Source organism: Elephas maximus, chromosome 7 (assembly GCF_024166365.1).
Source record: "Elephas maximus indicus isolate mEleMax1 chromosome 7, mEleMax1 primary haplotype, whole genome shotgun sequence".
Classification (NCBI taxonomy): domain Eukaryota; kingdom Metazoa; phylum Chordata; class Mammalia; order Proboscidea; family Elephantidae; genus Elephas; species Elephas maximus.
Genome location: NC_064825.1, coordinates 134,556,480 through 134,568,026, shown reverse-complemented (window position 1 = coordinate 134,568,026; position 11,547 = coordinate 134,556,480). Strand labels below are relative to the sequence as shown.

The following is an 11,547-nucleotide window of genomic DNA, read 5'->3' as shown; positions in this document are numbered from 1 at the left end:
TGTGGTAATCCATTTGGAAATGGGTTTTCTTCATTATGTTAATGAGGCAGTATTAGTGTAGGGTGTGTCTCTAGTCCATCTCCTTTGAGATATAAAAGGAGCAGATTAAGCAGGCAGAGGTGGGGGGAGATAGATGCCACACAGCATGAAGATTGTCAATGAACCAGGAACAGAAGCTGGGGAGACAAGGACCTTCCCGCAGAGCCTGCAGGGAAAGAAAGCCTTCCCCCAGAGCTGGTGCCCTGAATTCAGACTTCTAGCCTCCTAAACTGTGAGAGAATAAATTTCTGTTTGTGAAAGCCACCCACTTGTGGTATTTCTGTTACAGCAGTGCTAGGTGACTAAGGCGGCCCATATAACCTTATTAACAAGTCAGAAGAAAACCTTTATTTCCAAACAGGGACAGATTTCACAGGTTCAGGGATTAGGACTTCAACATAAGTTTTTTTAGGGGACACAATTCTATCCATAACAGTTGGGGAGGCCCATGTCTCAGGAGACTTGAGCTTGCCCTGGTTCCTCAGGCTATGCCAGGCTGGCCCCAGGCTGGGTCCTCGTTGGAGCCCCCACGGTGGGTAGCTCATGGGGCATGGCTCACTTGGCTGGCGAGGGAGGCCTGAGGCTGGCCCCTCAGCTCTGCACATCTCTCTGCATAGAATGTGGTCTGGTAAAGTCCTAGAAGACGAGTGCCCTAGGTTGGAAGTCACTCAAAATACACAGTGGCCGCAACAGTGGACTCAAGCACACCTGTGATCGTGAAGATGGTGCAGGGTGCAGGTCGGGGCAGCACTTTGTTCTGCTGTCCGTGGGGTCACCTTGAGTAGGAGCCGACTAGACGGTAGCTCACCACAAGAACAGGCACAAAGGACTGTTTATCACAAGCTCTCCATTTTTCTTGAAACATGGGGCTCCCGCGTCTTTTTAGAAAAAGTGAGAGAAAACTGTTTTGTGGCCGTCTTCAATCTATTGAATAAGATAGCAGTGGGGGGGGGGGAGTGGCCCAGGATTTGGGGTGACAGCAGGGAGGGGCCCTGCAGGGAGTGTGGGCATGCAGCCCCCAGCCCCTCCCTGTGGCCAGGTGGCCCTGCAGGCCAGGCCTCACCAGCCTCTGATGCTCAGGAGAGGCCGAAAGTCTGGGTTTTTATGTGAAGTCTGTCAGTTGTTAAGCATCGGGTAGCAAGTACAGAAGACGGTAACACGGAAAGCTGCAGACACGCGTGGGCAAATGAGGAAGTACTGAGCTCTGCCCAGGCTGGTGACCCTAAGGGCTGCCCTGTGTTGGGACCCGTCTGCTGAGCTCTCTGTGGGTGAGCACAGAGAAGCTGGGCCTCCCCGCGGGCCCCCTGCTTGGTGCCTGGGCTGCTGGACGTGACTGCGTGCAGGCAGACGGGTATCCAGGCAGCGCAGGCTGGCAGAGGGGGCTGGTCGGCTGCAGGGTGGACGCCAGGACAGGCTGAGGGCAGGGAGGGGGTACTGCCCATGTGCAGCCTGTTCTGTCCAGCTCCAGCGCGCACTCACCTGTACATCCCAGCTGCCACCTTCTGTATACCTCTGTGCACGCCTTAACCTAATGCCTTCTGTATACCTCCACACACCCTCAGCCTAATGCCTTCTGTATACCCCCACACCCTCAACCTAATGCCTTTTGTATATACCCCCATACCCTCAGCCTAATGCCTTCTGTATACCCCCCACACCCTCAGCCTAATGCCTTCCGTATACCCCCACACCCTCAGCCTAATGCCTTCTGTATATACCCCCACCCCCAGGCTTAATGCCTTCTGTATACCCCCACACCCTCAGCCTAATGCCTTCTGTATATACCCCCCACCCTCAGCCTAATGCCTTCTGTATACCCCCACACCCTCAGCCTAATGCCTTCTGTATATACCCCCCACCCTCAGCCTAATGCCTTCTGTATACCCCCACCCCTCAGCCTAATGCCTTCTGTATATACCCCCACACCCTTAGCCTAATGCCTTCTGTATATACCCCCACACCCTCAGCCTAATGCCTTCTGTATATATACCCACCCACCCTCAGCCTAATGCCTTCTATATACCCCCACACCCTCAGCCTAATGCCTCCTGTATACCCCACACAAACCCTCAGCACACTGTCTCTGAATTGTCTGTTTATGTGTCTGTCCCTTAGCAGATGTCCAGCTCCTTGGGGGCAGAGGCCATACCACGTCTCCAGCCCAGTGCCCACCAGGGAGGAGGCTCTGACTGAATAACTGCTGCAGTCATAAATGCTGACTGAAAGGGCAGGTATGGCCAAGGGAAAGTGAGGGCCTAATGTGAGGCAACCTTGGCCCTTCATCCCAACATCACACCCAGTCTCAGGCCCGTGGTCAGGACTCGGCCCGGCTGGGAAAGTTTCAGAACTAGGGTCAGCTGGTCTCATTCCGCTCAGTTCCACTCCACTGTAGCCATGTCATTTATTGATCAGTTCATTCCATCATCTGTCCATCCATCCGCCTGTACACCCATCCAACAAATACTTGCCCCTTCTTCCAGCCAGGCCCTGTTTTTCCCACACGAGAGTCAGTGGTGAGCCAGCTGCCACCTCCCTGCCCTCACAGAGTCACCTTCTCGTGAGACACAGATGCTAAGCAGGTAGACAGATGACTGCGTCAGGAATCACAGTGGCTGGGATACGGGCCATGAAGGGGGTGAGGACTTGGCAGGAAGCGCTGGGCGGGGCGGCAGGGGTCACCTCAGTGCTCAGGCAGGCCAGTTGCACTCAAGGTCAGCTGAGACTACGGTGCCACTGCCTGGCAGCTCCCGGTGTCATGGGACAGACAGACAAGCACAAGGATGGAACCTAGATGGTGCCGTGGAGGGACTCAGGCAGGCGGTGTGGTGGGCATGCCAAGGTTGGGCAGCTGGGGATGGCTGGTGCTCTGCCCAGAGTGGGGAGAGGGGATGCATTTGGTCAGGTCAGGGCTGGAGGCAGCACCGGGGCCACTCCTGCTGGGCCTGGCTTCCCAGTCACACGAGTGACCCTGAGAAGGAGACGTTCTCTCCCTCCTCCTCCAGAACCGAGCTCTCCCTGGAGGTCACCCAGCCAGAGTCATGCCAGCGAGACTTGAGTCAGCCCTGGGCCGACAGCCCTCCATTTGGCCACTCAGCAGGACACTGGGCCTGCTTTCTCTGGCTCAGGCTGGCAACAGACACCCCAGCGGGGCATTCACCAAGTGGCGGTACCTGCACCGCGTCCTTCTGGGCTGGGCTATTTGTCATGTAGCCCAGACACGGCCAGCTGTATGGCTGCTAGCCTGGTCCCACCGGCATATGGATGGGCTGTCCCTCCTGGACCTGGAGCTCTGTCCCAGGGCTGGGAGGGTGGGGTTGATCCTGGGGGGGATGGGGCTGATCCTGGGGGGGATGGGGCTGATCCTGGGGGGGATGGGGCTGATCCTGGGGGGGATGGGGCTGATCCTGGGGGGATGGGGCTGATCCTGGCGGGATGGGGCTGATCCTGGAGGGGGGTGATCCTGGGGGGATGGGGCTGATCCCAGGGCATGCCTCCCCTAAAATTGCCCCTACCTTCACCCAGGCCTTCCAGGGAGGAGGCCACACCCCTCCTTGCTGTCCCAGCAGTGGGGGCAATCCCTCTCCATGCCCCCAGTGTAAAGCCCACCCCACCTCCCAGGGTCAGTTCCTCCACCCACCCTCCCTCAGCCCTCAGGGGTGGCCTCTGACCCAACAGAACCAGCTCTGGGAGAGCTGTGTGGATCCAGGAAGTCGGGCAGCGGTGGTGCTCCACGTGGTGGGAACCAGTTCATCCCGGGAAAATGAAAACCTGCAAAGGTGGGTATCTCTGGCTTGGGGCCTGCAGGTAAGCTTCTCTTCTTTTTACTTTTTAATGTTCTCCAGGGTTCTCATAATGAGCAATTTATTGCTTTTCAAGTGGAAGGTTGGCCTTTAGTCAACAATTTTTTTTTACTAATTAACAATTTTTATGTAGCTGTAAAATGCTTTGTTCTAACAGGTATACTTTGCAAGAATGTCTTTATTTTGGTTTAAAAAAATTTTCATGAGTATTTAAAAGAAAAATGACTAGAGGGTTCTACACCAAAAATAGTTTCCTTGGGTTGAAGAATGTGGCAATATACCTTATTAATATTTTTTGCACGAGTTTGAATGCTGTAACAATGACCACAGACTATTTCTTATGTTTTGTCATTAGAAATCCCATTAAATGACTTGTACTTTGGAAGCTAAAAAAGCTTGACTTTCCTTTTTTTAAAATTAAAAAAAAAATCTAAGTCAGCCCTGAGGGGAAAGACTGGCTGGGTTGGAGGGGGCTGGTAGAGGGGGTGGGCCGGTGTGCAGGCAGGGGCTGCAGCTGAGCCAAGGGGTCGGTGAGGAGGGACTCTAGGGGTTGGAGTCTGGAGCACCCCATAGGCAGCCTCTGTGGGGCCTGGGGGCCTGGAAGGAGCGGAGGGTCCAGGCCAGCTCCACTTTGTGCCTCTCTCTGGAGCTGGGTCTGTTATGTGAAGAAGCAGCGCCACCTGGTGGCGTCTTCAGATACTGCTAGTGTAGCCATCAGGACGGGGCTGGGTGTACCCTCCACGAGGTGATGGGGCTTAGGGGGGATGTGCGGGGAAGAAGGGTTGGGAAATGAACGAGCAGATGTCTCCACCTGGCCATTCTTTTTAAGGCTCCACTACAACCCTTTAGTGAGGAACAGCCCAGCCTCTGGGATGCCAGGTTCCTTCTGCCAGGCCCCTGCTTTGGGGGCCCCATCCTTTCACACCCTCAGTTCCTGTGTGCAACACGGGTGCTGGTGTGTGGTGTGAGCAGGACAAGGTGGTGCAGAGGGAGGAGTTGGGCCAGGTGCCAGGGTCAGGGGTCTCTGTCCTGAAGGCTTCCTCTTTACCCAACCCTCCCAACCCCCTCCCCAGCCTCATCCTCTGACATCTTGGCATGGGGTGGGGATGGGTAGTCTTTCATTGTGTGTCCTCCCTTCGGGTCCTGAGGGCTAATGGGGTCCCAGCATCTTTCTGGGGGTGAGGTGGGGCTCTTGTGGGCCTGGGAGGGTCTTGGGGTGAGTGCCAGGCAGGGTGGGGAGGACCAGGTGGTCTCTAGTTGCCTGTCCCCACCCCGCTTGAGTCCTGGGGTCTCTCTGAGAGGTACAGCAGGGCTCTCTGTAGAAGAGATCTCCAGGTGAGCGCTGGGCAGGGGGAGTGCCAGGCCACTGTCTACACTCGACCCATGGGCAGGGACAACCCCACAGCCCCCCCGCTCAGCCCCCTCACCCAGCACCCTCTGGAAGACTGCCTGAGGGGGCTCCCGCTTCCCCTGTTGCTGGCCCAGCATGTAATAGACCAGAGGCTTGGTGGCACCGTGGATGCAGGCCAGCAGGGTGGCGAGCAGTGGGAACATGGGCAGCGGGAAGCTAAGCAGGGGCGGAAAGCCCCAGTAGAGGATGAAGGGCAGGCTGCACATGGGGGGCAGCAGCGTGGAGGCCAGGAAGAAGCTGGAGAACCTCAGGCACGGGCACTGGGAGCAGCAGCTGACCCACATGAAGAAGATGAGGCCCGACAGGCAGGCCACGCCGGCCAGGACCAGCAGCCTGGTGACACTGGCCGCATGGTACCGGAGGCAGGCCACAGGTGCAGGCAGGGTCAGCGCCCAGATCAGCATGCAGAGCACGACCGTGGTGTGTCTGGGGCAGCAGCACTGGTAGCAGCTGGGGAAGATGTCAGAGAGGGAGTGCTTGGCTCTGAGGGCCGCCAGCAGCCAGAGCCCCACCGCTAACCAGAGGAAGGTGATGGCGAAGTAGGGCAGGTTGGAGCCCAGGGCTGCCTCGACGGCTGAGAAGGCCACCTGGCAGCCCAGGAACAGGAAGTCGGCGGCCACCAGATTGAGCACGTAGACGCTGAAGGGGCTCTTCTTGATGTGGAAGCCCGGGTTCCAGAGAACCAACCTGTTGCCCACCAGCCCGATCGGGCCGACAGGAGCGTGAGGTAGAAGACGATGTCGTTGAATGTTGTCCGGAGGCCAAACATTCTGGCTCTTCCAGCTGGCCGGCCAGGCCTGTCCTCGGGGAGCTGACCCCGAAGGAGCCTGGGGAGGAGGTGGCGGGCATTGATTTACCTTGTCATTCAAGGGAGCGTCAGCAGCGGGTTTGCAGGGTGTGCCCTGGTGTAGGTGGACAGACCCTTGGGCCACCAAGTAATAGGTTGAGTCATGTTTCCCCCCAAAATATGTTCAAGTCCTGACCCTTGGGCCCATGAATGTGACCCTGTCTGGGGAAAGCAGGGTTTTCTCTGCAGATGTGATCAGAAGGGGTCCCTGGGTGGCACAGATGGCTAAGCACTTGTCTACTAGACCAAAGGTTGGTGGTTCAAAGTGATCCACCGGCACCTTGGGAGACAGACCTGGAGGGCTGTCTCTGAAAGTCCACAGAATGCTGGAGCTGGTCCACTCTGCACACACGGGGTTGCCATGAGCCAGGGTTGATCAACTCAACCACAGCAACCACCAGGCCGGGGTGGGTCCTGACTCTAATCCTTCCTGAGTGGCATTTAATGAAAGAGAAGACAGGCAGAGAAACAGGGCCTGCCACGAGGAGAAGCCAGCATGTGACATCCGTCTTCGAGCCAAGAGACACGCCAAGAGAGGCCCAGGGCTATAGATACAGAAGGAGATGAGGAGGGGCCTCCCCTAGAGCCTTCAGAGAGAGGATGGCCCTGCCTACACCCTGAACTTGGACTCCTAGGTTCCAGAACTGCAAGGCATTAAAGTCTGTTCTTTAAAGCCACCTATCCACGTGGTGGTCCTTTGTCATGGCAGCCCAGGAGACTGAGGTGCTGACCATGGGTGAATACCCAACCCTCTGGCCTCACCAACTGCTTGGTGAAAGGGGGGTTAAATAGGTCCTGCTGTGACGTGGCAGGACAGGGCAGCTGGCCAGTTCTCTGGAAGTGGGAGGGTGCAGCTCCCTGCTCATAGGATAAGCTAAGACAGAGATGTTCTCTGGGTGGGCGGGACAGTGCCCCTTCCTCCGCAGCTCATCCTCGCCCTGGAGACCCAAGGCACAAACACCTGGGTGCCCTCTGCCCCTGGCCTGGGACCCTCTGTGTCCAGCAAGGGGCTGGGCCGACCTTCTGGTTGTTTCACAGTGTGCATCCGCTCCTTGCGTCCTGTGGTTTGTCTGTGGCGGTGCCGTGTGGCAGCTGCTGTGGGCCTGGGGCTAAAGAAACCTTCTCCTTTATCTTTCTAGGTTGTGGTGAGCGTTCAGGCTTGGCCCACTTCTCCTGGGGACGCAACGAAGCACGTTGACTTGCCCTGGGTTGGGCAGAGGCCATCTTAGAGAAGGGTGCCCAAGTGCTGATTTCTGCAGGGTTCTCGTCCTGCGTTTTAGGGAAGTGTTGCGGACCCTCTTTGCACCCTGCACTCTCTGGTTGTACTTGAACTTTGGAAGCCCTGGTGGTGCAGTGGTTAAGAGCCTGGCTGCTAACCAAAAGGTCAACAGTTTGAATTCATCAGCCAATCCTTGGAAGCCCTATGGGGCAGTTCTACTCTGTCCTACAGGGTCACCATGAGTCGGAATCGACTCGGTGGCAGTGGGTTTGGTATTTGAGCTTTGGCTTGAAACGGCCCCCAGTGTTTTCCTTCAGGATTCTCTTCTTCCTCCCTAAGGAGTAATTGCTTAGAAAATGGCCTCCTGTCAAAATATACAGTCTTTGGTATCATAAGTTGGTAGTGAGAACTCCTCTGTCATTTGGCTTAGTATTTTAACTGTTGTTAATGAAGACTAAGGAAACCCTGGTGGCATAGTGGTTAATTGCTATGGCTGCTAACCAAAGGGTTGGCAGTTCGAATCCGCCAGGCGCTCCTTGGAAACTCTACAGGGCAGTTCTACTCTGTCCCACTGTGTCGCTAAGAGTCGGAATCGACGCGACGGCACCGGGTTTGGTTTTTTTTGGTTTTAATGAAGACTAAGGTGCTCCTGACCCAAGCCATGGTGTTTTCAATCGCCTCATATGCATGTGAAAGCTGGGCAGTGAATAAGGAAGACCTAGAAAGAATTGACACCTTTGAATTATGGTGTTGGTGAAGAATATTGAAAATACCATGGACTCCTGTTCTAGTCATCTAGTGCTGCGATAACAGAAATACCACAAGTGGATGGCTTTAACAAAGAGAAATTTATTTTCTCACAATCTAGTAGGTTACAAGTCCAAATTCAGGGCTTCGGCTCCAGAGGAAGTCTTTCTGCCTCTGTCGGCTCTGGAGGAAGGTCCTTGTCCTCAATCTTCCCCTGGTCGAGGAGCTTCTCAGGCACAGGAATTCCGGGTCCAAAGGACGGGCTCTGCTCCTGGCGCTTCTTTCTTGGTAGTATGAGGTCCCCAACTCTCTGCTTGCTCCCCTTTCCTTTTATCTCTTGAGAGGTAAAAGGTGGTGCAGGCCACACCCCAGGAAAACTTCCTTTTCATTGGATCAGGGAGGTGGCCTGAGTAAGGGTGGTGTTATAATCCTGCCCTAATTCTCTTTAGCATAAAATTATAATCACAAAATGAAGAACAACCACACAATACTGGGAATCATGGTCTAACCAAGTTGACACATATTTTTGGGGGGACACAATTCAATCCATGACAACTGCCAAAAGAACGAACAAATCTGTCTTGGAAGAAGTACAGCCAGAATGCTCTTAGAAGCAACGATGGCGAGACTTCGTCTTACATACTTTGGACATGTCATCAGGAGGGATCAGTCTCTGCAGAAGGACATCATGCTTGATGAAGTAGAGGGTCAGCAAAAAAGAGGAAGACCCTCAAGAAGACGGATTGACACAGGGGCTGCAACAATGGGCTCAGGCATAGCAATGATTGTGAGGACGGCACAGGACTGGGCAGCGTTTCTTTCTGTTGAACATAGGTCTCTAAGAGTCGTAACTGACTTGATGGCACTTAAAAATGGGTAAAGGATTGTAGCGTGCCAGTGGGGCCCTTTGGAAGCCGTTGGGTTGATGTGCGTATCTGCTGTACCTTTGTCAATGAGTGTACACTTGTTGGGGGCCAGCCCACTTATCACGGGAACTTCAATCTTTTAATGCTTTACTGCTTTGGAGAATTATAGGAGCCATCGGCCACTTTCCAGGTAACCAAGATTGGCTAAAATTAGAGCTTCGATGGCCCCACCATTCTGGAACTGCAAATCATTGCTCTTTATTTTTAGGCCAACCTTTGTCATTCCTAATGACTTTCAAGCCTGCATATGCGAGTCACTGAGCAGGACCCTTGTCAGCTGGATGCAGCTGTGGCTTGAACCTTCCCTGCCAGCTAGTTAGACTGAGAATCCAAACCCTTTGCAACACGGGGTGCTGACCCCCACGGGGCTCCCCTTTCCATCCCCACCTCTGTTAAGGAGGACTCTGTTTCACCACGGATTGTTGTTGTTTTTAAATGTTTCTCACATGGGTTTGGTTTCGGAACTCATTTCCTGTCGCACAAATTATTGGCCCGTGGGGCTGCATTCCATGAAAGATAGTCCGTGAAAGTCTAGGTGGAGGCATTGTCCCCCACAGCCCCCAGCCCCCTAGCATTCCTGCGCATCTCTTCAGTGCAAACAGTTTACATGGCCTCCAAGCCCCGTTACCTCCTCTGGGGGGGCCCTCCCCCTCCCTGCCTGCTCCCCCCAGTGCCTGGTTGCCCCAGGACCTCTGCATCCCCTGGGACGTTCTCTTCACGGCCTCACTGCCTCCTGTCCTCAGAGGTTGTCTTGCAGCTTCCCCGGCCTCCCCGCAGCCGGCCCTCCCAGCCTGCCTCTCTGAGGTCTGCTTTGCCCAAAGCTGCTTGGGGTCATGCAGAGTAAGGCTGAGGGGCTGGGGCTGGGGCTACGGCTCAGATGATGGCCTGCCCTGTCCCTGTGTCCCCAGGCTTCTGGGACCCCAGGATGCAGACGCCAAGAGGCAGAGATGGGTGGAGGGATGCCATACCCACTGCCCAGGCCATTGGGTCACCCCTGGTGCCACCCTATAACCAGAGCCCTGTGTCCATGGAGACCTCAGAGGATGTGGGCATTTCTGGGCTCCTCAGAAAAAGTGCCTGGCAAAGGAGCACTTGGAACCCCCCAGACCCTGGGCACTGCAGTGTGGGCTTCCTGAGAGGGAGCGACTCAGCAAAGGGATGGGCCCGGGGATGTGTGGGGGTAGGGGTGGCAGCCAGTGTGGGCAGGGGCACCAAGCCAGCCAAGTGAGGTGGGGGTGGGGTCGAAGGAGGGTGGCCTGGGGGTCACTTTTTAGGTCTGCCACTTAGTGGCTCGTCTAAACCCCAGTGACTTAGCCCCTCTGAGCCTCAGCGTTCTCATCTGTAGAATGGGAGTGCTTTCCTACCGTGTGAAAAGGTTTACCTGGATAAGAGCAGCAATGAGGTCAACTATGAGACGCAACTCTGTGCTCTTCCTCCAGTGGTCCCCCAACCCCTCCCCGTCCCCCTACCTCCCCTACCCCCACTTTGGGGAATTTGGTGTTGAAAGGCTGAAAGTAGAATTGGGGACTCGCACTTCCCTTTCGGCTCTCTTTTCCCCAGACAGGGTGAGTCCCCTGTATAATCTGTGTCCACAGGCAGCGAGCAGACTAGACCACGAGGGCTGTGCCTATACCAGAGCCACCGCCGAGGCACTAAGGCCCCAGTGGGGGGCTGGGGGGTGATCCTAGGCCAGTGGGCACAGCCCAGGGCTCCCACTCCCCAGGGCCCCTGGACCCAAACCTGCCAGGATGCCTGAGAGCCTAGGGTGGGGCACCATGGGCCTGGGGAGAGGGTCCTGGGGAGCCTGGGGTGGGGCGCTGTGGGGGCCTGAGGTAGGGGTCCATGGGGCCCTGGGGCAGGAGTCCAGGGGAGCCTGAAGCAGGGTACCGTGGGACCCTGGGGTGGGGGTTTGTGGGAATCTGGGGTGGGGTGCCATGGGGACCTGAGGAGAGGGTTGGGAGGAACCTGGGTTGGGGCACCGTGGGGGCCTGAGGTGGGGTACATGGGAGCCTGGGGGTCTGTTGAAGCTGGGGAGAGAGTCAGTGGGGGCTGGGGTGGGGGCACCATGGGGGCTTTGGCCAAGAGCACCAGGCTAGCCGGGTCCCAGGCCTCAGCACAGCTGTGGAGGCAGATGAGAAGCCTCAGAGTCCAGGCTTCTGGGGAGCCGTCTTCCACCCTCACCCAGACTCACGGGGCGGGGGTAGGGCCAGGCTCAGTCCCCTTGGCACCAGTGTCCTCCGTCTGCGAGGCATGGGGGCCAGAATCAGAGCCGTGCTTCCTCACAGCGCTCACAGAAAGCACTCCTCGCAGGCGTCCTAGTGTGTGGATGGAGACTCCCATGGTGGGTGCACTTGGAGGTGGAGGGTGGGGGCATCAGCAGGAGGGCTAGCGCTTGATCGGGCGTGCAGGGTGCAGTTCCCAGCACTCCACACACATCGCCTCACTGGGTGCTCATTTGCACAGACGGAGAAATGGCGCAGAGTGGCTGAGTGACTCGCTGCGGGGACAGAGTGGTGGTGGCAGAGCTGGGCTCAGCCTGGGGCATTCGGGCCCCAAAG

General features: G+C 56.3%; 1 protein-coding gene across 1 annotated transcript; it reads right to left on the bottom strand.

Annotated features, from left to right (window-relative positions):
- Positions 1-4,883: 4,883 nt before the first annotated feature.
- MRGPRG (MAS related GPR family member G) lies at positions 4,884-11,329 on the bottom strand. Its single transcript, XM_049891879.1, is given in 4 exon segments — positions 4,884-5,968; positions 5,971-6,077; positions 10,992-11,108; positions 11,181-11,329. Coding segments are annotated over 4 exon segments (1,458 nt in total).
- Positions 11,330-11,547: the final 218 nt, after the last annotated feature.